Source organism: Papilio xuthus, unplaced genomic scaffold, assembly GCF_000836235.2.
Source record: "Papilio xuthus unplaced genomic scaffold, Pxut_1.1 DF827542.1, whole genome shotgun sequence".
In the NCBI taxonomy this organism is placed as follows: Eukaryota; Metazoa; Arthropoda; class Insecta; order Lepidoptera; family Papilionidae; genus Papilio; species Papilio xuthus.
Window position 1 is genome coordinate 71,107 of NW_013531107.1, and position 24,120 is coordinate 95,226.

A 24,120-nucleotide genomic window follows, 5' to 3' on the forward strand; every position below is an offset into this window, starting at 1 on the left:
ACATCCTCTCTGTATCGCAAGGTTAGCTGTAAGAGAACTCTTTCAGAGTTAAGCTCACCTGTACATCATTGTATTTCTATGTAATGTTACACTATGTACTTTAAACTGTGTACAAAGCTTAAAATAAATAAATAAATATAAACGAGACAGGGCTGATAATGAAATCTATCGTTTTTTATGAGTATATTTTAAAATGTATAGAAAAAAATGTGGATTTTGTAAAATGAAACAAACATTTGAACAGTTAATATAAATATATTTTGAATTATTCAGAGGCTTCACAATATTTGGAAGAATTACTCGAGGGCCCAGCGACCGGGTAGATTTTAAACATTTACAATTTTATTATTTGTATAAAAATAATATACGAGCCGATACACCGCGGAAAAGCATAGTCAAGTGATACAAACGCATTGTGACAATTCATAATAATTAACAAGTAACAAAGACTACTACTAAATATTACCGAAAATCCTTCACTTTAAAACCTGTATTATAGTCGAACCAAGAATATAAAAAATCTGTCCTTGATACGCATATTCGAGACATATCTCAATCTAAGAATGTGCAAAGGAATAAGTTATTATCATTCCGTAACATAGCGATAATGTTTATATTCCTGACCAAACTATACAATACTGCCATCTCTTTCATTCTTTATGAATTAAACAGAGATAGCAATAGTATACAAGTGTCATACAATATGAAATTCAATACATTACATACAAAATACATGAGTAAATTTCCACTAAAATGTTTACATGCGCTAACTATACTGCCGATAAAATATTATTTGACTTTGAAAAAAGAAAATGATTTTTTTAATCATTGACAATTGAATAATCGATATCGTTAACATCGATTTTGTAACAATCGATAAACAAATTCAATCGAATTCCCTCGCTTTTTGACAGTTATAAGCAACATTATAAACATGCAAATTACATAATGAATAATGTTATGCAATATTATATATAGGTACAAGTTAGCGCATACTTATGAAAAAACTTTTACCAACATTTCCGAATACAAAAATTAAACTAATAGAATAAAAATGCGTTCAAATATCCAATACAAAAATTGATACAACTACATAAAAAATGCAACACCAAAGAATATGATGCGTTACACTTATTTCGTTTTTTTTTTTAAATTAAAGACTAATTTATCGTTTATTTACATGCTGATTCTTCTAAATATTTGCATCTGAACAATACATACATTAAAATCTTACCAACTAGAATACCTAAAGTGTGCAATTGTTCATGCCTTTTTTCAAATTTCGAATTTAATTTTTTTTTTCAAATAGACAAGTTTTTTTTTAATCATATGAAAATATGGCATTTAGCACTTGGATATAAAAAAAAACAATCACAAATGCACACATCTTAAAACGCTTACGTGTACTATTTCATTTATTTAGGAGTGGATTTAGACATTAATCAACTTATAAACTACATCAGACACCATTTTCAAAATGTTTAAAAATAAATCACACGAAACTCATTGTCTATGGTCTTTATACGGTTGGTAACACTGTTGTTAATACTGTTGTTCCACGGAAACAGTTCCGAGCTTATAAATACCACGACAGAATTCCGTGTAACTTATTTAAAAAAAAAAATTAGGCGATTTAAAAAATTAAATTTACATTTACAAAAGAAATGCAAAGGCCTTGTCGACAGTCAATTAAAGCCTAAACCCATTATCACATTTTCAGCGAAAAAATGACTCCCTATTTAACAGCAACCAAACTGAAAATGATTTTAAAAATTCCTTATAAATTACGCAAAATGTTATTAAAACGAATAAAATTAATTTAATATCCATCGCCTAGTAATTATGTTTCAAAGTATTTTAAGGGATTTTATTAAATGCGATGAAATAAAAATTATTTTTATTCAAAATTAACATAATAATGTCAATTGCAACATTTTTATAATAATTAGTTGTGCGGTTTTTCACAATAGGCTTCTCGTTTAAAAGCAAATACACATGTTCACGAAATGTTAAAAAAAAAACAAATACATAGATATTTTCCATGGATTAATTGAAACAAATCATTTTCCATTCCATGTTTTTCTATTTCTATGAAGTTTTTCGGAATAAGATTTATAATAAACCCTTTTCTATGCAAAAACTCTTCTGTAACTTGCAAAGGCCAAAACGATTGGAGCGTACTATACTGATACATATTTCAATCAAAGTGAGAGGAAATTTTATCCAAATTAATTTCATACAACTGTTAATGGTGGTAAAATCGACATTAAATGGAGTCTTTAAAAAAAAAAACTTATCAGTTAAATATAGCCACGGAGCGAGGCAATGCGTATTTTTAAGGAAATGACGTTTAAATATTGACAATTTCTAGCAAACAATTTAATATCCAACAGTCTTAATTGTTGGAGTTATTAAAAATTATGAAAAACGTAAACATTTCATTTGAAAAAAGAACCTTTCTTAAGTTGATTTGACAAAGACTTGGTTAACACGTTAGCTGTCATGTCGGAATATACGTCCGACGAGCTAATGTTTCAATCAAGCCATACTTCCATTCAACACCTCACTGTGGCTTTTTAATTGTTGTATACAGCCGTGACCCGCAAGGCCCCATGGTTTTGGACAAAATTAAAAACATTTTTTTTTTCGTTTTTGGAAAAATCATACTGGCAGCTAACGTGTTAAACTTTTGTTATTGAATTTATAACTTGGATATCATAATTATGTTTAAAACCGTCTTTTTTGGCTATTTTTTGCATCAACAAAAAGCCAAAAATTTTAACTCAAATTCATACTAAATTTACAGATTTCGATAACAATTTTTTTTTTTTATTTTGACATTGAAAGGAAACTGTGTACTTTAAACATTTTTTGGATTACAACAATACATTGAACAAAAAATAAGTAATAATATATCGAAAAATATAATCTCTGTTTTTAAAAAAAAAACAAAATTTTCAACAATCCCCTTTAACAAACTCCAAAGAAAGACAATTTTAACATTGCGACAGTAACGCATTATTGGGTAAACAGTGAGTTTTATAATCTAGGAATGTATTTGCAAGAAATAAAAAGCACCTTAATATTGAAATTATCTTTTTTAATAACAAAGTAAAAATTATTTGATTATGTCTCGGAACAGTTTTTTATTAAATTCTCTGACAAAATTTATATATTTTGTTACATCAAAAACCTAACCAGATAATATCCAAACTCATTTTATTTAACCAAATTAATTTCATTTAGATGTTAATTTTTTTATCAGTAGTCAATTAAAAAAAACTGAAATAATAGTGTTTTGATAGACCACATGAGAGGAAAGAGGTATCTTAGGGCAAAGATAAACAAATTATTTTAATAATTGGAACTTTCAGAATATTTTTTATGCGTTAGACTTAATACAATGCGTACAAGACATATAGCACTTACAAATTAAAAATAATTCACATTTAATAAGCGAATGCAACCATCAATTTGTAAATGCCCTTATTTTAATATATACAAGTGACAGACAGACTTTGACAGATTATAGTCCGACAAATTTATCTGGCCCCGTGAAAATACTACTTAACACGTTGATCGCCACGCGTTCTAAGACAATCCCGTTCAGGCCACGAGCGCCGCTTATTATGGTATTAAAGAGCCGGTGTTTCCGATTGCAGTACAAAATAGTTTACATTTTTAACGAAAAATAGTGTAAAATTTTATAGTTCTCATGTTACACGATGGTTGAAGCGACCTAAACGAAAAATCTAATGTCAGCCACCGATGACTGACGTGGCGCTCAACGAGTTAAGCATAGAATATGACACAAAAGACAGTCACAGTACGACAAGGATCTTCCGACATGTTTTTGACATTGACAGATGATCGTTAATGAGTTACCGACAAGGCTAGTTAGACATAAGTCAAACTAAATGACAGCTCACTAACACCCTCCTGTCAATGTCAAAAAATGTCAAGATCCTCTTTGTACTATAGCTGTCATGTCATATCCAAAGTAGGTTTTATATATTGACAAAACGAACCGCGATAGCAGCGCCCCTCACCAGTTCAAATTAGTTTTATTAGACTTCAAGTCAGATAAGTCTGTCGGTCTGTACATATATAAAAAAGCGTTATACATACGGAGCTCACACACACCAATTCACACAACATTGAATGCGTATTGTAGTCATGTAGTACATTTGAAGATAATTAACTCAGTTTGCATTCAGTGAAAAACTGAGAGGGATCTGTTGGTGCGTTATGTTGTACAGCTGTGCGAGCTGTTACACTGGCATTCATCTCTTCCTACACTATCTGAAACAACAATACTATTATTATAATTGCCTTACTAATATTATAAATGCGAATATTTGGATGGATGTTTGAAGGTATCTTCAAAACAACTGCATGAAAATTGTTTAAATTTGGCATAGATGTAGAGCATTGTATGGAACAAGACATAGTCTATATTTTTTTTAATTACACACGGTCAGAGTCGGAAACCACTAGTATTGACATAAAACCTCACAGAACATAGAATACTAGTATATGTTATGATTGCATAAATATCGGTACAAGACGATTTTTAAAATATTATCTTATTATTTAAAAGAATTAATATGTAAAATAAATAATTTCAATAAGTTCTAGGACAAAAATAGTGGATGTAGGGACTTAAATGTACGATCGTTTGATGGGATGGCTGATTCCTTAACCAATGAGCTATTGGTTTATGAGATTACCTGTTGGGTGATTGTTGACTTAGAGGAGCTGGCAGGGCCGCCTCGGTGGCTTGACGCGGGGCGCGGGGCACAGCACGGCGCGGATCGCCTCGTCAAACACCGTCTTGAGGCCTTTCTGCGTCAGCGCGGAGCATTCGAGGTATTTCACCGCGTTCACCTCCTTTGCCATGCTTAGGCCCTGGTAACAACGACGAGTACACGCTTTATCTTGTTCATAAACACTATAATTTGATTTGATAATCCTTGACAACGCAACGCTTATTGTCAGGGGAGGCGTTAGGGTACAGTTCGGTTGGGCAATCGCCCAGGGGGGCTGGACGGATAAGGGCGCCACAGGTCATCAAATTACACAGTCTTACATAACCCTGTGGGCCCCGGCATGGTAAGAAAAAACAAGAAAACGAGAGTCGTCATATAGGTGTGACAGTGGAGACTTCCCATAAGAGCGGTCTTACAAAAGAAACAACAGAAAGTCGATATGAAGATTAAGACAATGTTAGGTTACAACGTACCTGTGGGTAGGTGATAGGCGCGAGTTTCTTTTCCTTCAGCTTCTCAATGGTATCCTTGTCCTCGCGCAGATCCAGCTTGGTGCCGACCAGGATGATGGGCGTTGAGGGGCAATGATGCCGTACTTCAGGGTACCACTGCAAACATGAAATACATACATTATTCAACTTTTTTTTAAGATTTAATATGTATACTAAACCATACTATGATAAACCTTATTAAATTATAACCTTTGGAACCGTTTCTTTCATTAATTATTTAAATGTTTTACTATTTTATCTTATAATATAAATGTGAAAGTTTAGATGGATGGATGTATGTTTAGAAGGTATCTCCGGAACGGTTGAACGGATCTTGATGAAATTTGGCACAGATGTAGAACATAGTCTGGAGGAACACATACTTTATACATAAATCTGCCCAGACGAAATCGTGGGCGACAGATAGTTGTAAAATAATTGTGGATGGCTGAAAATGACTTCTAAACATGCATATTGTATTTTACTTACTTAAATCAAATTAATGTCAAATTCATCTAAGTTTAAAAATTAATATACATCTGTTGCTCGCCGTGTTACGTTATTCTTCGTCTTTCTTACCTTGGCTCTAACGTTCTCGAATGACGCTGGGTTGACAAGTGAGAAGCATATAAGGAAGACGTCTGTCTGTGGGTAGGAGAGCGGTCGCAGGCGGTCGTAGTCCTCCTGGCCGGCCGTATCCCACAGGCCCAAGTTGATGGGCTTGCCGTCCACCATCACATTCGCTGAATAGTTGTCGAATCTGGAATACGGAGATAAATCTATTACCACAATTATTTAAAAGTAGTCGTCAATTCGAGAAATACAAAACTCTAAATCATGGGCACTATGGGATTGGCATGTCTGATAAAGACAAAAATCCAAAAAAAAGGCAAAACTCTAACTAAAAGTAATGGCCGTTGTGATTCAAATGATAATTTAATGCTTTTTAGGACATGGTCTCCACGCCTTGATCCTTCAATCCAGGGGTAGCCGTATTTGTCTTTTCAACACAAACTGTCAAGTAATAAAAATATCTTCATATTTAATTAAAAACTAATAACAAATGGACTATAACAATATCTTTTTACACTACCGGTATATTTTTTAAATAACGATGATTCAATATGCAAGGTCAGTTCACACCATCGCCAAACAAATACCGTGTGTGGGCGGTACCGGGTTCGAATTCTAGCGATCTATTTACATACTATTATTCTAGTGGTGTGCAAAACATTTAGCTTAATGCTATCCGAAAAACTTTTGGTGCTTTATTTAGTTATTCACTTGGTTATATATGAATTGAAAGAGAAGACGGCATATTTAATTTATTTTGTATTGTTAGGAAGAAAGTCCGGCATAAAGACACTGTACCGGTGTACTGGCACAGCACTGGCCTTACTAAAATGTCGACGTTTATGTCCCCTCACTAATCATTCTGGCACTGTACTTTGTAATTAACGCGCCATTTGCGCCAAAGGATTCTAACTAATATTAGGAAGAAAATCAGACACTGTGCCGGTGTACTGGCGCAACACTAGCCTTACTAAAATGTCGACATTTATGTCCCCTCACTAATCATTTTGGCACTGGACTTTGTAATGAAAGCGCGCCATTTGCGCCAAAGGATTCTAAATAATAATGTCTAAAAGTATAATATTCGGTATGACCTTTTTAAATATCTACAACTTTTTCCTCTAAATTAAGATCAATTCAATCTTAATCATTATACTTCTATCTCAACATATTTGCGTCGAATTAATTTCTATAAAAACATCGCAAATATGCAGTCATCATAAAGTTATAACTATGACTTTAGAGCAAAAAAAACAAACAAATAAATAATACAAATATCAACACGTTCAGTGCTACCAATTCGACCTGCAAGTGTGATTCGACATTAAATAATAAGTAGTTGCATTCAACGTGTTAAGATAAATAATTCCTATATTTTGTCCAGATTTTCAACATATAGACAATATTTAATACAACTATAGCTAAATTTTATAGGCTACTTATTAACCCATTAGTGCATAAAGTTTATTAACGCCTTTTTCATTATGATCACTGTAATATATTTTCATTTCGAGTGTATTTGACCATTAAATTGTATAAAATATTTAATCAATATGAAAGTTTAGATTTTATAGCCCGTCCGATAAATCGGACGTTATGCTACCCGGAATGTCATACCAACAGTATTACCACTTCACATATATATTACACTACTGTTTAAAAAAAATAAACGGTTAGTAAAATATACATAACTCCTAAAATAACAATTTTATTGGCGTCCGATTTATCGAAAGTTATGCACTAATGGGCTAAACAAAGGGCAGTATCAAGAGAAGAATCATTACGAAAGTCGTAAGATCAATATCGGTCAAGAGGATGTCTTCAATCAATTGTTCAATTGTACCGGAGAGCGTCCGGCTCGAAGCAATGGCGACAGATTGTCGCTACCCTGCTATAACATGCTTATAAATATTCATAATAAAACATATTTTAAAAAAAACATATTTTTGTTGTTTCTCGTTACTAAATCCACTTTATATTTGTGTCAAAGGGTTCACATTAGTTCCGTTTCCTTGTATCTAGAGTTAATCGATCCATATCTAGATTTTCATATCTAAATGTAAAATAATGTAATAACATATACTCACACTGTCGGTATGTATTCTCCGGGGAAGGCATTTGTGGTGTAACTGATGAGGAGACATGTTTTACCCACCGCACTGTGAACAAGAGAGAAAACAAGTTAGACAACAACCACAGGATCAGGAAGGGTGTGTATTACAAAATCGTGTATTAATACTTTGTCATTATTGACTTGCGGTAAACCGTGACGAGATCATCGTTAAATGTGGCAATAAGTGACATTATACTTAAAGGTAATAAATACCGTATAATTGTCAAATGAAATCCCATATACAGGTAAATCCACAGGTAATTCCACTGCCGTTACATTTTTATCTACTAACTGTCGCCCGCGACTCCGTCCACGCGGAATTAAAAAAAACTTAATTAATAGTCTATGTGTTCTGTTATACTACATTCTACATCAATGTAAAATATCAACGAGATCCATGCAGCCGTTCTCGAGATACCTTCTAAAAACATCCATCCATCAATCTACCCAGTAACATATATTGTCTTTCCCTTTTAAATAGAAAGAGAGGAAAGAATATATGTTAATACAAATTTTTGTCCAGTGGAAATGGTTGCTTATTATGTTTCATCATAAAATATCAATATTCTATCCTTCCTTCCTATCCTTGTAAGGCATAAAATTGCGATCTATCCCACACAAACAAGAAACAACTCTCAGGCACGTCTTGCCTACGCCAAATGCGACGAATTCCTAGCGTACCCAAACTTAAACTTAACGACAAACCATAAAACTTACGACGTATACTGAAATGGCCCTTACTCCAGACTTCAGTTCAGCAATTTATAAACTTTGTCGCGACATAAGCTACTAAGTTAGTAATATTATAAATGCGAATATTTAGATGGATGTTTGTTAGAAGGTATCTCCGAAGCAGCTTAACAGATTTTGTTGAAATTTAGTTAAGAAGTATAACATAGATTTTTTATTTAATTCCTGGCGGAGGAAGTCGCCGGCAACTGCTAGTAAAGTCATAAAATTGTAAATAAATTCATCGCAAGTATAAAAATTTGCGTATCCCCGGAGCGAGAAAACGTTTACAGACAGAGGGCGCTCTTAACCTACATCGTAAGTATGGAATACGCTCAAAGTTCACTCATTATATTCAGTTTCCATAATGAGCAGACATCTCTCTTTTGTTGATAGCGTATTCCATTTTTAAAACGCTGGCTTTATGTGCTAGAAAGAGACGGATATATAATCGATTGTTGCTGCAATTGTAGAATGAATTTTATCATCAGACAGTAATCTTAGAACATCAATTATTACGCGAAATGACGTCTCAATTTTTTTTTTAATTCTAACTAAATTAAAATATTTTTATATTTAGATACCAAGTAAAGAATACAAAAAGTATGTTAAAAAAATCGAAGTAATTAAACTAATATATTAAAGGCTAGACGTAGACAATAAAAATCAAACAATAGTATTCACACAATGGCATTATTTGTCTAGCTTCATAATAAAGTATCGAGTTTCCAAGCTGAGGTTATCCTACAATATGACGATAGTCTCTCTTTAGTAGTGCGTCTAGAGGTCATAGTGCGATTGAAATCGGTCGGATAACCGACGAGTATTCAACCCTCGTGCCTAAAGGACGACATCCTGTCAGATGTATCAATTAGGGTTGACCGCACACGATTACGTGAGATAAATTAAAATTATTTGTGTATTTCATTATTAATGCCTATATTAAGTCGACGGACAAATCCAATAAATAGCGTCCATTACGCTTTTTTTTTTCATTTTTCAATTATTTTTTGAAAATTGTTAAATAAAGTGAAATTATATTCTAAAATAAGGGTAGGTTTTGTTATATATAATAGTATTTTGAAAAAAAAAAGTCACAGTAATTATTTTGTAAATTACGTCTTGTACGAAAAAGTTGTAGTTTGTCTATGGCTAAAAATTTCAGAGCGTCGGTGGTTCAGGGGTCAAGCACTTGACTTGCAATCTGCAGGTCCTGGGTTCGAATAACACCGTGTACCAATGTGTTTTTCGATTTCCCATTAACATATATGTACATTTATCCGACGTTCTTACGGTGAAGGAAAACATCGTGATGCAACCTGCACATATCTGAGAAGAAATTAAAGATATGTGTGAAGTCAACCAACCCGCACTTGGCCAGCGTGGTTGACTATGGCCTAATCACCTTTAACTAAGAGTAGGCTCCGAGCCCCTCGGTGGGAACGTATAGTAAGCTGATAATGTAAAACATTTCAGCATTTGTAACGAAATTTCTGCATACATACTACATATTTTAAAATCGACGCAGTAACATTAAAAAGCGTAAAAGAAATACAATATTGAACAATACAATATAGTTTTATACAAATCTTATTTTCGATACGCACAATGATAAGATAAGATAAAATCAGGTACATGCACTGATAATTGACGATAGTACAAATCTCATGATAACCAAGTTTCCAACTAGCATTGATAAAAAGATTCATTTGCAAATCCAATGGGTTATTAGCAAATTATACAAAAATAAGGTCACAAAGTAACAAAGCAATAACTTACCTAACCTAACCGTGTGTTTCTGAGACTAAAATCCCCGTTTAAAACATATCGCCATCCCTGTCATTATCTTTGACAACACAGAGATAACAATATGTTTTAAACGGAGAGATTCTGAACCCAAAAACAAAAACCCACGGCTAATGTCTCAGTCTCCATAACCAACTGTACGAAGTAAATTTTTAAGAAACCGTAAAACTAACTAACCTAATATATATAAGATCTGTAATCTGGACTTTATATCTTAATAAATCTATCTGATTTATACTTACTATACTTATTAGAACGAAATAAACAATCCATCCAACAAAACTAAGAGACTTCATTCATTTCAGACAAGTGTATTATTATATCTACGAGTAAATGACGTAAAGTCACATCTGCTAGTCACAAAATTTAAGCCGATTCAGAAACTTCCTTTATAAAAGAAATCCTTTATGTAATAATACTAAAAGGCAAAATAGAAGCCAATTCGAATCGGCCGCAAAACAAAAGACAACTAAATGGTCTTAAAAGATTAAAACCGATGTTGGAGCGAAGTTTAAGCTTTTACTTGCTGAAAAGACAAAAAGGAATGGAGTGGAGAGGTTTTTGCTAGAAAGCATAGCATCTGATTTATGTTTTTTAACTATTTTTTCGTTCTTTAAACATTTGCGAGGATTTTTTCCGATTTGAAAACTTAAAACACAGAATTTGAAATTTATAAAGAACTTATCGAAACCAGTGGACATTACCTAAAAAGTTATTTATACGTTTTTACTGTTATTAAAATGATATTTTTCCAAACAAATATATTGAAAGAAGCGTATTTTTGCGCAAATGTACGAGATGATGGCAGGGTTTTGTCAACAAGGGTGTTTTGATATTAACATATTTTACGCAACAACTGTCAGCATGTAACATTAAAAATAAATTAATATGAGAAGTGACAACCCTAGATATATTCCAGTAATAAAGGACTGTCGATTGTCCGTCCGGCGGTAACCCTCGACCCGACATGCACTGCGTTGTGCACTTACGATTTATTCAAATATCGGCAATTTGTATGACTGCAATAAGACGGCATTGTACAGCGAACTGGAGATATTGTCGACAGGTCAATGACTCCTAGTCGTAGTCTAGATCTTTATAAAATACAAGTCATCATTACTTTTAGGTTATTTTGTAAATAATCTAGATCTTCTGAAAGTAGGTTTTGTTGTGTCAACTAATTTTAACTAGTAAACACAATACAGTCGAAGGTAGACAAGCGTGAGTCCAAGGAATTGCGATATTTTTCTCGCTTATGTTAGGAAGAAAATCCGACACTGTGCTAATGTACTGGCGCAACACTAGCGTTGCTAAAATGTCGACGTTTATGTCCCCTCACTAATCATTATTAGTGAGGGGACATAAACGACATAGACATTTCTAAAACTTATAAAGAGTTTTATCACCCCGAGTTTCTCGCTTATTATAAGGAAGAGGATAGATGTTTCTTACTTTATCTAGTTATTGATTTTCTAGGTTCGACTGTAATCAAATTTATAGAGATTAACTGGAGTGTTAAAAACTTTGAAGCACACCCAATTCAGAAATACAAAAAAAGCTAATTCTCCTGTATCGTATCAACGATGTCAATAAACTGGTCAATTTCGTGTCAAACTAATCGATCATATCACAAATCCGTCATGGGTTAATGAAAACAAAAACTCTGTGCACAAATCACTATCGAGTGTACAAACGGTAATTATAATAGCCTGGCCTTGTTTACCGTGTCACGTTTAATAGATCACGATTTAGATGTATTCTAGCCGTCGCCCGAGACTCCGTTTGCGCAAAATTAAAAAAAAAATAGCCTATGTGTTTTTGCAGACTATGTTCTACATCTATGCCAAATTTCAGCAAGCTCATGCAGCCGTTCTGCAGATACCTTCAAACAAACATCCATCCATTTAACTATTCACATTTATAATATTATATAAGATGTACAAGTTTACAAACAGTTTCCACTGCTGAAACACCAACATAATAAAATACGCATACATACATAAAGTACATTTGGATTGACACAATAGAGTTAATAAATAGTTCGTAATCATGTCATAGACAAATGAAGGGAGAAGTTACAAGATACATAATAATATAATTCCTTTGTAATAGTGTTGTTGATTAAAACCTACTTTGATTAGAGTACTGGCTGAAACATGCAAAATTATACGGATGTTAAAAAAAATACGATAATAGTTTTATTGGCAAGATACCTCACACTAGTAAATAAGCTTGTTATATTAAAACTGTTCTGAGTACTGTTTCACAAAATAAATACCTAATACAACCATTATTTAATAGCAGGAAATGCGTATGATTAACTCACAAAGCTGATGCATGCGTTTAATAGGATATCCTATTGATTGCGTTCCCTAGTTATAAATCCAATACAATTAAATAACATATAGGTAATGTGGAAAGAATGTGTATTCCTAAACACTACACCGATGAACCTTGTCCTATTAAAATGCTTATAAAATTGCTAAAACTGAGTTGGTGACTCAAGGGTTAAGCAGTTGACTTGCAATCTGCATTTCCAATGTGTTTTTAGATTCACATATGTAATTTGTACGACATTTTTAAGTTTAAGAAAAAACATCGTGATGAAGAAATTCAAAGATATGTGTGAAGTCAACTTGCATTGGGTCAGCATGGTAGTCTACGGTGTTACCCCTGACATAGTCTCCAAGCTCTTCAGTGGGGACGTACAGTGAACTGATAGTGATTACTATAATAAAATTACATTTACGGAACTTCATATAAATTCATTTAGTTTTTAATATCCATTCAGGAAATTCCTTTAGACACTAAGACGTATTACGGTTCATAATACAGCTGAGAACATATGATATACGATGGAAACAAGCGAGACATATAATCAAGTCTAAAGCGTATAGTATACGTTGCAAGCGAAACATATGTGAATAACAGACGCGGACACGGCGAAATAATAGGGTTGCTACAAAAAGATTTGTCACAATTTTCCTATAAATCAAAACTCTTCTCAAAATGCGAATGCGTTTTAAAAGTGGATTTATTACACGTGTTCAAAGACCATCAGGGGTCATGCTTGTTTTGTTACTTTTGTCAATATAACGAATGTTTTAAAAACCTAATTGTACTTATTCCCACCATTATACCAAAAGAAATAAACATTCCTTTATCATTTTAGACTTAAATTTAATAAATACAGGCCCTCACCAAAACTTCAATGCGTAAAAAAATAAAGACGAAGACGGTAAACAGCTTCAGAACTGGTTTAAATCTGTGTAAATCGGGTTTGACAGCCCTATACAATCTCAGCGCTGTGGGAGAGTTACTCTACGTAGTTATAAATAAACTGGGGAGTAAACGTTATGTGGTCATTCATCGTAACACTGATTAATACGCCTTTGAGCTCGCGCGTATCTTCGGTACTCTTTTAGCGAGACCAATGATGTAATTCCTTCACACGTGTTTATCTCGCCTAATAGGGAAAAGGTATGCGGCTAATCGAGTTTAGTATAACATACTAATACTATAAACCAACCATAAAAAATACGTTAATTACTGTGTGTTTCTAAGGCTTAAGACAGGAATGGCAATATATTTTATACACAGATTTTGCTCTTAAAAACCAAAGATTCTTGTAATTTACAAAACAAGTACTGAAGTTGTCAATAAAAAAATGTTTTTATTTCTGCTGTTTGCTCCTTGTTAATTATCAGGGAAATTTCGAGAACAGTTTTAGCAAAACAAATTCACAACACGACAACATAACCCAAAAACACAACAGGTCGTTGACCTTTAGTCTGCGTTTTAATAATGCACATATCCCGGCGTCACTGCACACGTAGAATGGATTAGTTAAACACGTGCGTATAACCTACACAAACAAATAAATCGGTTGGGTTTATCTCCCGGCCATTATCCGCACCTTGCTAGTTTATTACTACGTGTTTATAACTACGACATCATAAAATTCGAATCATATTTCTTATTTATATTTAATAACTATAGACGCAAAAGTACTTATAAAGCGAAAGATAATATTGTTTTAATATACTACTAAAACCATCGCTAAGAAATAGACAAGAGATATTATTTCCAAGTTTTATTATCTCGAAAACATCACTATTATAACCTCGCTTGAGTGTTGATGTACGATATCACACTTTATTTTCTACTAGCTGTTGCGTGCGTCTGCGTCTGCGAAGTATTTAAAAAAACCTTAATTAGTAGCCTAATGGTTTTGCAGAATACATTCTATATCTATGCGAAATTTCAGCCAGATACGATGAGCCGTGTCGGAGATACTATCAAACAAACATCCATCCATCCATGTAAACTTTCGCATTTATAATATTAGTAAGATATAGTAAGTAGTCACGCAATGACTATCTCATATAACAAATCGTAGCCCTTAACTGCACCACTTAGTAAGACCATTTATCATTCTGTCCAAAATTGAACGATGACAAGGAGGCGTCTGAATGTTTAATTAGTGATAGCATAAATATAAGGATTCGAAAACTTTTTTTGTGTAAGCGACACAGTAAATAAACCTATTTAATTTTACTAATATTATAAATGCGAATGTGTGGATGGATGAATGTGTGGATGGATGAATGTGTGTTAGAAGGTATCTCCAGAACGACTGCATGGATCTCGCTGAAATTTGGCATAGAACACACTTTGGATTTAATTCCTCACGAACACGGTCTTAGGCGAAAGCTATTATGATATAAAAATAAAATGTGTATTAAACATAAAATATTAAATTTCCTTTTTTGAAATATCGATTTAATGTTCGAATAACGATTTTTTACACATCATAGTTTGTGATATCGATAAAATATATCTGCAACACTAAATACTTAGAAATCACTATATTTATTTTTCGATCTTGTATATTTTATTGTCAATATATTTGATGTAGTCTAGTGGTGTCTTCACCAGTGAATCGAACAGTATGACGGAGCAATATTTCATCGATACCATCAAATCTGACAGGTCACGTGCCACCGTGGCGAAAGTACAGTTAGCCACGGAAATAGTCGAAAGCAAATTAGAATAAAGAATAGATTTATTTACACTACATGTCAAGTTGTCACTGTTTCTCGTAACGATTGAGAGCCTAACCGTGGGTTTCCGAGTCCAAAATTTCCGTTTAAAACATATTGTTTCTGTAGTGTCGAAAGGACAGGGATGACGATATGTTTCATACATAGATGTTTGTATCAGAAAACTACAGTAATTTCATACATACATCTTTGACCTTATAGTAATTATATTTTATTAATTATTGGTTTGTAATCCGGTATACTCAAAAGTCTATAATGCTTTAATTGAAGATTTAAGATCTCAGATCAACTCACAAACCTAAGAATCGTTTTACGTTTCCTTGTATTACAAAACAAATCTTGTGACGCATTCGTTGCGTCAAAAGTATGACTCAGCGTGGCAACATTGCCCTTAATTCCCTTCTACATATGTTCGTTATGACGTTCACAGATTGTGTCATTCTTAGTTAATACTGTACTGGACGTCGAAATTAATTAGTTCCCTATGTTTACTCACAATTAAGGAAGTTCAAATGACATTTGAGTTCAGACTAAAACATTACTGGCAGGAAACCCTAAACTTGAAAAAAAAAGATAAAATTCGAAAATATTTGCAGTAAAGTTTCTTAGGTTATCTATTTCTAATACGCATAATGTATTTTGTATTTAAGCATTATACGTCATAGGCAAGCTGTAAATTTATATATCTACACTAGCTGTCGCCCGCGATCCCATCTACACGAAAAAAAATAGCCTATATGTTCATACAGACTATGTTCTACATCTATGCCAAATTTCAGCGATATCCATGCAACCGTTCTAGAGTACTAACAAACATCCAAACGTTCGAATTTATAATAGTAAGATAGCGATATGCTTTTTAATTGAAGTCACAAATGAAATATATCAGTAACCCAACAAAATATACCTCATACCTCGTATTTGGTGAAGGAAATTAAAGAACAAATCATCGTTAACAATATTCGTAACGTACACGATACATCGTTATATGCGATAGCAATTCAGTGAAACACAAAACGTGAACAACTTATCAAGGGATGTAGATTGTTAGTAAGATTTATATTTACAAAAGTACTCGAAGGGACGTTATCTATTATTAAAATCAGAATTGGAATCCGTGACGTATATCTACCAGTTCATAAAACAAATCTTGATACGACAGTAGAGTTCTTTGTTCATATCAATTCATATCACTTCTTGTTAGAAAGTAAACTAACATTTAAATCGAGACAAGTTGTTTAAGGATAAAAACTTTGGAATTCAAGACTACATCCACTCTGAGCCACTCTTAATGGATTAATGAGACAAATTAAATCTTACGAGGTCGTCGGCTGTATGTGTTTTTGATGTTTTTTGTTCGAATAATTGTTTTTTCATCCTGAAGTCTCTTATACATAATCCTATCATATTGTTTATTACGATATAAAGGACGCAAAAGTAAATGTAAAAACATCTGTATCATATAAATAAAATATTTTTAATATTTATGTCTGTCTGTCTGTTTGTTCCGGCAAATCTCTGAAATGGCTGGACTGATTTGGACGGGACTTTTATTGGCAAGTAACTGATGTAAAAAGGAGTAACTTAAACTACGTTTAGTTAAGAAAAATTATTTTATATAAGAAAAAATAAGACGGAGACAGTATTTCAAGCGGACGAGGTAACTGGCAGAGCTAGTCTGTTACAATTACGCAAACAATAATAGAACGATCGATTACCTTAAACAGACTGAAACTGTATCAAGTACGTAACGGCACTTTTGCAACAGCTGCTATTGCATAATTTGGAAAGCTAATCGATTGTGAACGAAAATAAACGTAAACAGTAGTGTACTTACAATGCAACCGTAGAGTTTAATCTTATCTTTCATTCTCTTTGATAAAAGAGACTGCAACACTAGGGTCTTAACATCCTGATACAGTAAGCGACCACTAGGAGCTCGTACTATTCTCATTTGGTTTTGGTATACGACAATCGTCGCTTCATAGTAAGGGACGTGTCCTGGGGGCCTAATAATAGCCCCCCCCCCCTTTTTTTCTTATAAGGAAAGAATTGGTAGTGGAAGTGGTATTTCCGGATTATTTCTGTGCATTACCTTCTCGGTCGATTAAAGGTAGGCATCGCTTATGTAATTTCGTATGTCTTTAGGCATCGATCGCTTCGCTATTCCAGCAATTTCTGGTGGTCGCAGGCTCGTTTGCCACCAAATTCATTAATATATCATCGCTTAGTGATATCTTCACGCAAATTGCATTAACAAATAACTTACAATTCCCGACAGAACGCAGCGGATGTATTACATGCTTTACCATCGCACCGCGTTCGTTGACAAGCCAATTGTAATGCCACTCGACTGCCCGCGTGACTTACTCATGCGTGCGTCACATCGGTTCCCATAGATAAGGGTGACTACAGACTGTAAGGGTCAGGACGGATGTATAAACACCTGTTTAACAGCATTCTTAAGACATAATAATTTGTATTCTAACTGAAGTCCTTGTTCGTATTATTTCAATCAATCTATACCGCAAAGATATTTAATAGACAAGATTCAAATGACAGTTTTATTTTTTAAAATACATATACAAGCATTACATACAGACAGATAAATATTTTAATATATCAATAACAAATCAAATTACGCGTCGAGACTTCCAAAAAACTCAGCCGATCCCAACAAATCGGGTCGAACGGGCTCTGAGTAACCTTTGTGCCATTTAAACTATTCAACTTCAAGTTATTTTGAACAATCTTTTCTTTATGCTTTAAAAGAACAAGATCAATCTCGACATAGATCCAGATCAATGATTGTCCCAGTTCCGTATCGATTGCATTGAACAAAGAGCAATTGTATAGCGCGAGCTAACCGCCCGGTGTAAACATTTCTATTTCCATTTCCGCGAGTCGACGCGGTTAAAGAAAATTGTAATACAACTGTTTTGTACTGTTCTTCGGTCTACTTCATTCGTAAAGGAAGAGGGTAAGGGAAGTAAACAGGTTCAGTGCCACTGATTTGACGAAAAATGGTAGCGGCATTTGACGTGTTAAATTAGGTTCTTATCTTAAGCATACCAGAACACAGCTAAGTTCCTGGTACTTAAATATTGCACTCATTTAAATGGTCATAACAAAGATCTTAACACATTCACTGCTATGACCTCGCGAGTTCAATTTCATACAAAATTAAAAAAACAAATTATAGTGGCATGGAATGTGTTAAGTAAAACATATGATATGTTCAATCCTATCGTCTGATCAAGGCCGAGTAGAATGATTTCCAGCTGCGACTGACTCACGCATGAACCACTTGGCGCGAACCAACCGCCTTCAAGCATTTTATTATAAAACTCAAACAAATATCTATTATTATAGTTATATCGAGACGATAGCGGACTTCTAACATCAAGAATTTATAGCTGAAACCATTCATTATTCAATGGTATTTGATTATATTAATAATAATTAAAATGTTCGATTAATCTTTACATAAGCCAGTGAGGATCCCTGTTATTATATTTCAGCCAGTATGTAAAAGGTTAATTGATTACTTACGCAATTTAAATTCATACCGAGTCGCAATTAAAAATTAAGTGGCAGAGGAAACCACCCTGTATATTCAGGGTGTAGAATCAAAGCTCTCCCTAGGGCACGTCGCGCGAATACAGCAAGACCTATTAACATGATACTATCCTAGTGTGGGTTCTATTACCGACACGCTTAATCAAAAACATATATGTAGTCCTTTCAATTTCATAATAACATAGGATAATCTTACTAATACTATAAATGCAAATGTTAAGATGGATGTTTGTTTGAAGGTATCTTCATAACAGCTGAACGAATCTCAATAATATTTGGCACACATATAGAACACAGTCCGCAAGAATACATAGGCTACTAATTATGTTTTTTTTATAATTCCGCGCGGACGGAGTCGAGGGCGACGGCTAGTATGTTATAAGTTTACTCTCAACTTCACAATCATGACTTGTTTATGTTATTAAAATAAACGTAACACTTCAACGTCCAATGATTTTCCCAAGAGGGTTACACCGTGCGAAAAAAGAATTCTATTCACGCAGGAATCAAACCAAAGGCGAGCACGTTTATACTTACATGATAACACTCATATTATAAAACAATACATAATATAATAGGACTCATCCTGTATACATATCTAAATATGTTAGTCACAATATCCATGAGACCAAATGAGTTAAAATGTTGATTATATGAACATTAATATTGACATACGTATTAATTTAGAATCGAAATTTTTTAATCTTCAAATATTAAATTATTCGCACTAAAGAGTTTTTATGGTGTTCCTAAATGGCCATTGACCTATAAAATTAAATATAATTCATCAAAAAATTTAATAACATCTTGGTCGTAATGTTATGAAAAAATAAGGCTTAAGGTCTTGTCGAAGTCTATTAAGGATCTATTAAATAAATAATAAAAATAAATATTTTAACCAAAAAAGTTTATACAAATTAAAAAAAAAACATATAATTACAAGACCATTCTCGTGCTAATATTAATGATTCATTTACGTGCACTGAAGTTACATTTTAAGGTATACTACGTAACTACGCGGAAAGACATGATCGTGAGAATATGTTCATAACTATGTTTTAGATTACAATAGTTTTATAGCATGTTCACACGAATGTTTCAACAGTGCGTTTCCACTGCCGAAATATATACACAAACATATTGTTATCTCATTTGTTTTAAACAAAATGAAAGAGATACAAACATATCTTTGTATAAGAACTTCGACACATCCCACGGTAAAAATAACATGTTTATCCATTTTAAACTACAATTCTAATTCCCACCAACAGCCGTAACAAAACATAAGCATGCGTTTCCACTGTCAAAAGATTTGTATAAAAACATATCGTAATTTTAGTTTTTGTACATTCGATTGTGTAATTCTTCGATTAGCGACTAGAAATGCTTTTTCCGTGTGCGGAAAATTTTCACATCGCTCAATCCAGTGGGCATAAATACAATTGCACTTTTCAACTAAGACAGTTTAAACAGCCATAGGATACTATTTTTTTCATTTTTTTTTTTGCGAATTTATGCCTTGAAGAGCTGCTTTTTTTAACTTTCTAATATTATAAATGCGAATGTTTAGATAGATGTGATGTGGATGGATGGATGGGTGGGCTACACTAATTAAGTTTTTTTATATATCCACGCGGACGGAGTCGCGGGCGACAGCTAGTTTTATATAGAAGTTCCTCGGACGAAGTCGAGAGCAAAAGCTTTACAAGGTTAAATAAAAACAATACTCGAATGCAGGAGTAATTTATTACATAATAAACTCAAACTTTTATGTAACGAGTGTAACTTACCTATAACTTAACGCAATATTTCAAAAAGTAATTACTCGGTTAAGTTGAAGTGTCGGAGATCATCATGCTTAACGACTTTAAGCCTACGACCGTTCTGGCTTTATTATTTTTTTACAGCTTCATACCCTTACTGCGAAGTAATGAAAAATTTTATATACAATCCTTGTAAAAAGACTTTTATTATTAAAAACTCAAGTCAATTAACACGCGAGATGACTACGGTAATAAAAGTACGAGACTAATTGCATTTTGATAAAGAAATTACACATTACATTCAGGCATATTTGACAGGATCCCAAATCATCATCAGCTCACAATACTTCCCCATCGAAAGGCTCGGAGCCTACCCTAAGCTAGTGGTCACTAGACCATAGTCAACCATGATGTTTTCCTTCACCTTTACGACGTCGGATAAATGCACTTATAAAAATCACATTGGTATATGGCGAGATTAGAACCCAAAACCTGCAGATTACATGTCAAGTGCTTAACTCCTGAGCCGCCGACGCTCTGATCCCAAAAAATTTAAAAGTTAATATTAGAATCAAAACTATTATCCCTTCACGATCAATGTTAAATATATTTACAACAATAATATAACGAGGAAAAACATGAAATTGGACTTCATTTTTCCTGTGTAGAATTTTTTTTCCATCATTCTCTTTCCCTCTTGAGGGTACCCTGTGCAAAACATAAGTTTATCTCTTTTCCTCTTAGGGGAAATAGTATACACGCGGAGCCAACTGGGACCACTTTATTTACCAGTAAACATGCAGTGGTGTGGAAACAAGAGGCTTCAGAATGAATTTACTCGCGCCTTGTTTACGTTGCACTTGTGAAACGAACTTTACGGTGAGTTTTCACTGCACCAACACATGTATAAAAACATATTGGCATCTCTTTCATTCTACTTGAGATACAGAGACGGCAATATGTACCGAAATTTGTGAATTTAGGTACATAAAACTCATTTGAAACCTTACTTCTTACTAATATTATAAATGCGAATGTTTGGCTGGATGGATGTTTGTTTAAAAATATTTCCGGACTGGCTGCATGGATCTAAAATTTGGTATAAATGTAGAACATAGTGTGGTAGAACACATAGCCTAATCTGCTTTTTTTTAATACTGCGCAGACGAAGTCGCGGGCGACAGCTAATAATACATAATGTTGAATTCAATATTTCTTGGGTTTTTCTACAGTCAGTCAAATATAAAATACTTTATTCCCGATTCAATTGAAAATTGGAAGCTGTTTTTGTGAACGATAATTGAATAATACTATTAGGGTCTTGTAAAAATATTTCCAATCTACACCACGTGCTTGTCTTACAAATGCGAAACTTCCAGAATGTTCGTAAAGTCTGGAATAATCATTGATTTTTATCAATTTGTTTTTTTTTTATATCATAAGGTGGCAAACGAGCGAGCGGCCACCTGAAATCGCTGAAATAGCTAAGTGACCGTTGCCCATAGACATACGCAACTGCATATGCGATGCCTACCTTTAATCGACGGAGGAGATGATGCACAGAAAGATAATATTTTCCCTTTCCATGCATCCTCTCATCCAGAAAGTCCACTTCCACTTCCCATCCTTTCCTTATAAGGAAAAGGGTGGTAAGGGAAAGAGGACTAAATAAGGCCTCCGGCACGCACACACATCAGACGAAACGCGGAATTGCTTCCACTTCACGCCTGTCTTCAATGATGAATACATTAAGATACAAGAAATGTATCCAGTTCTTTGAAGTAGTATTGAGTTGACGAAGTATGCAAATTATAATAATTTATTTAAATTTATGTATTAATGTATTTCACTTATTATTCTCAAGTTTTACAAATAAAATAAACATTGACCTACATATACCCTTGGATATTTATCTCTATCGAATGTCATTTTAGGATTTTATACTTTTTTTTTTCTTATAACATATTGTTAAGAATACGAAGCAAGTTAACATCTTACAATCCGCGAAGCAACCGTAAAGAGGTCAGTGGCCCGTAACCTAGGGTTGTCGCTGCAAGGAATTAGGGCAGAATAGTAATTACTGGGAAGCGACTAGGGTTGCCGACCGAGCTGAAACACCTTTGTGCGGATATGACGGTTACGGTTTGTTGAGCAAGAGTAGACGATGGAACTTTTTTTACTTTTTAATGAACGTAAAATTGATTTAAGCTAGAGATGTATTCTGCCAGTTTCAAAGTAAAAAAAAAAGACATTAATAAGAAAACAGTTGGCTCTAAACACAATACATGAACACTCGCAAACACTTTTTCAATTCTACGTAACGAACCGAGATTCGTAAAAATATTTATTTGAAGTTTCTAGGTTATACTGCCACCCTTAAGTCATTTTTGGAGCTGACTAGAATATTATACAGACGGGAATAGTATGGAGATTGAAATACTATGTATGAAAATAAATATATATGAAATATGAGGATCAAAAGAAAAATCAATCTTACTATTATTATAAATGAGAATGTTTAGATGGATGGATGTTTGTTAGAAGTTATCTTCTAAGAGGTCTAACGGATCTTTATGATATTTGACACAGATATGGAACATAGCCTGGAAGAACACATGATCGAGTCGCGGACGACATCAAGTTATAAATAATTTTAAGTTTAATTAGGACTAAATAAAAATTTTGAGGTTTAAAGAGATATAAATTGCTATCTTTGTATTCATAATAACATAGAAACTTTAAATGCATTACTACCCCGCTAGTTACTACCTAGTCGTAAAGTTTTGGGTTAATTGCTAGAAATACAAGTAGCAGTGGCAGTAATTATACTTGAAGCTTAGGGGATCAAGTTACGGCTTAATGCGCTTTGGGAACCTTACATGATGCTGTAAACTAACTACAGCAAATAAAACCTAACATATTTATACTAGCTGTGGCCCCCAACTTTGTCGGCCTGTATTAAAAAAAACTTAATTAGTAGTTTATGTGTTCTTCCAGACTTTATTTGATATCTATGTAAAATTTCATCGAGATCCGTTCATCCGTTGTGGAGATACCTTTAAACAAACACCCATTCATACATTCGCATTTATAATATTACTTGCCGTCGCCCGCGACTCCGTCTTTGTTCATTCAGAGTACATTCTACATCTATTGCAAATATCAGGGCGATCCATAAAGCCGTTCTGGAGATACCTTCAAACATGCAACTATCCATCAATCAATCCATCTAAA

General features: G+C 33.6%; 1 protein-coding gene across 1 annotated transcript in view; it reads right to left on the reverse strand.

Annotated features, from left to right (window-relative positions):
* Positions 1–2,944: 2,944 nt before the first annotated feature.
* The window catches only part of LOC106119087 (ras-related C3 botulinum toxin substrate 2), a 33,504-nt gene continuing 12,328 nt past the window's right edge, over positions 2,945–24,120 (reverse strand). The window contains exons 2-6 of the mRNA XM_013313949.1: positions 7,921–7,992; positions 5,840–6,020; positions 5,243–5,377; positions 4,731–4,908; positions 2,945–4,302 (exon numbers count right to left, since the gene is read on the reverse strand). Of these exons, the coding sequence (XP_013169403.1) occupies positions 4,750–4,908; positions 5,243–5,377; positions 5,840–6,020; positions 7,921–7,992 (547 nt within the window). The 3' untranslated portion in view covers positions 2,945–4,302; positions 4,731–4,749. The remainder of the gene's footprint in view (positions 4,303–4,730; positions 4,909–5,242; positions 5,378–5,839; positions 6,021–7,920; positions 7,993–24,120) is intronic.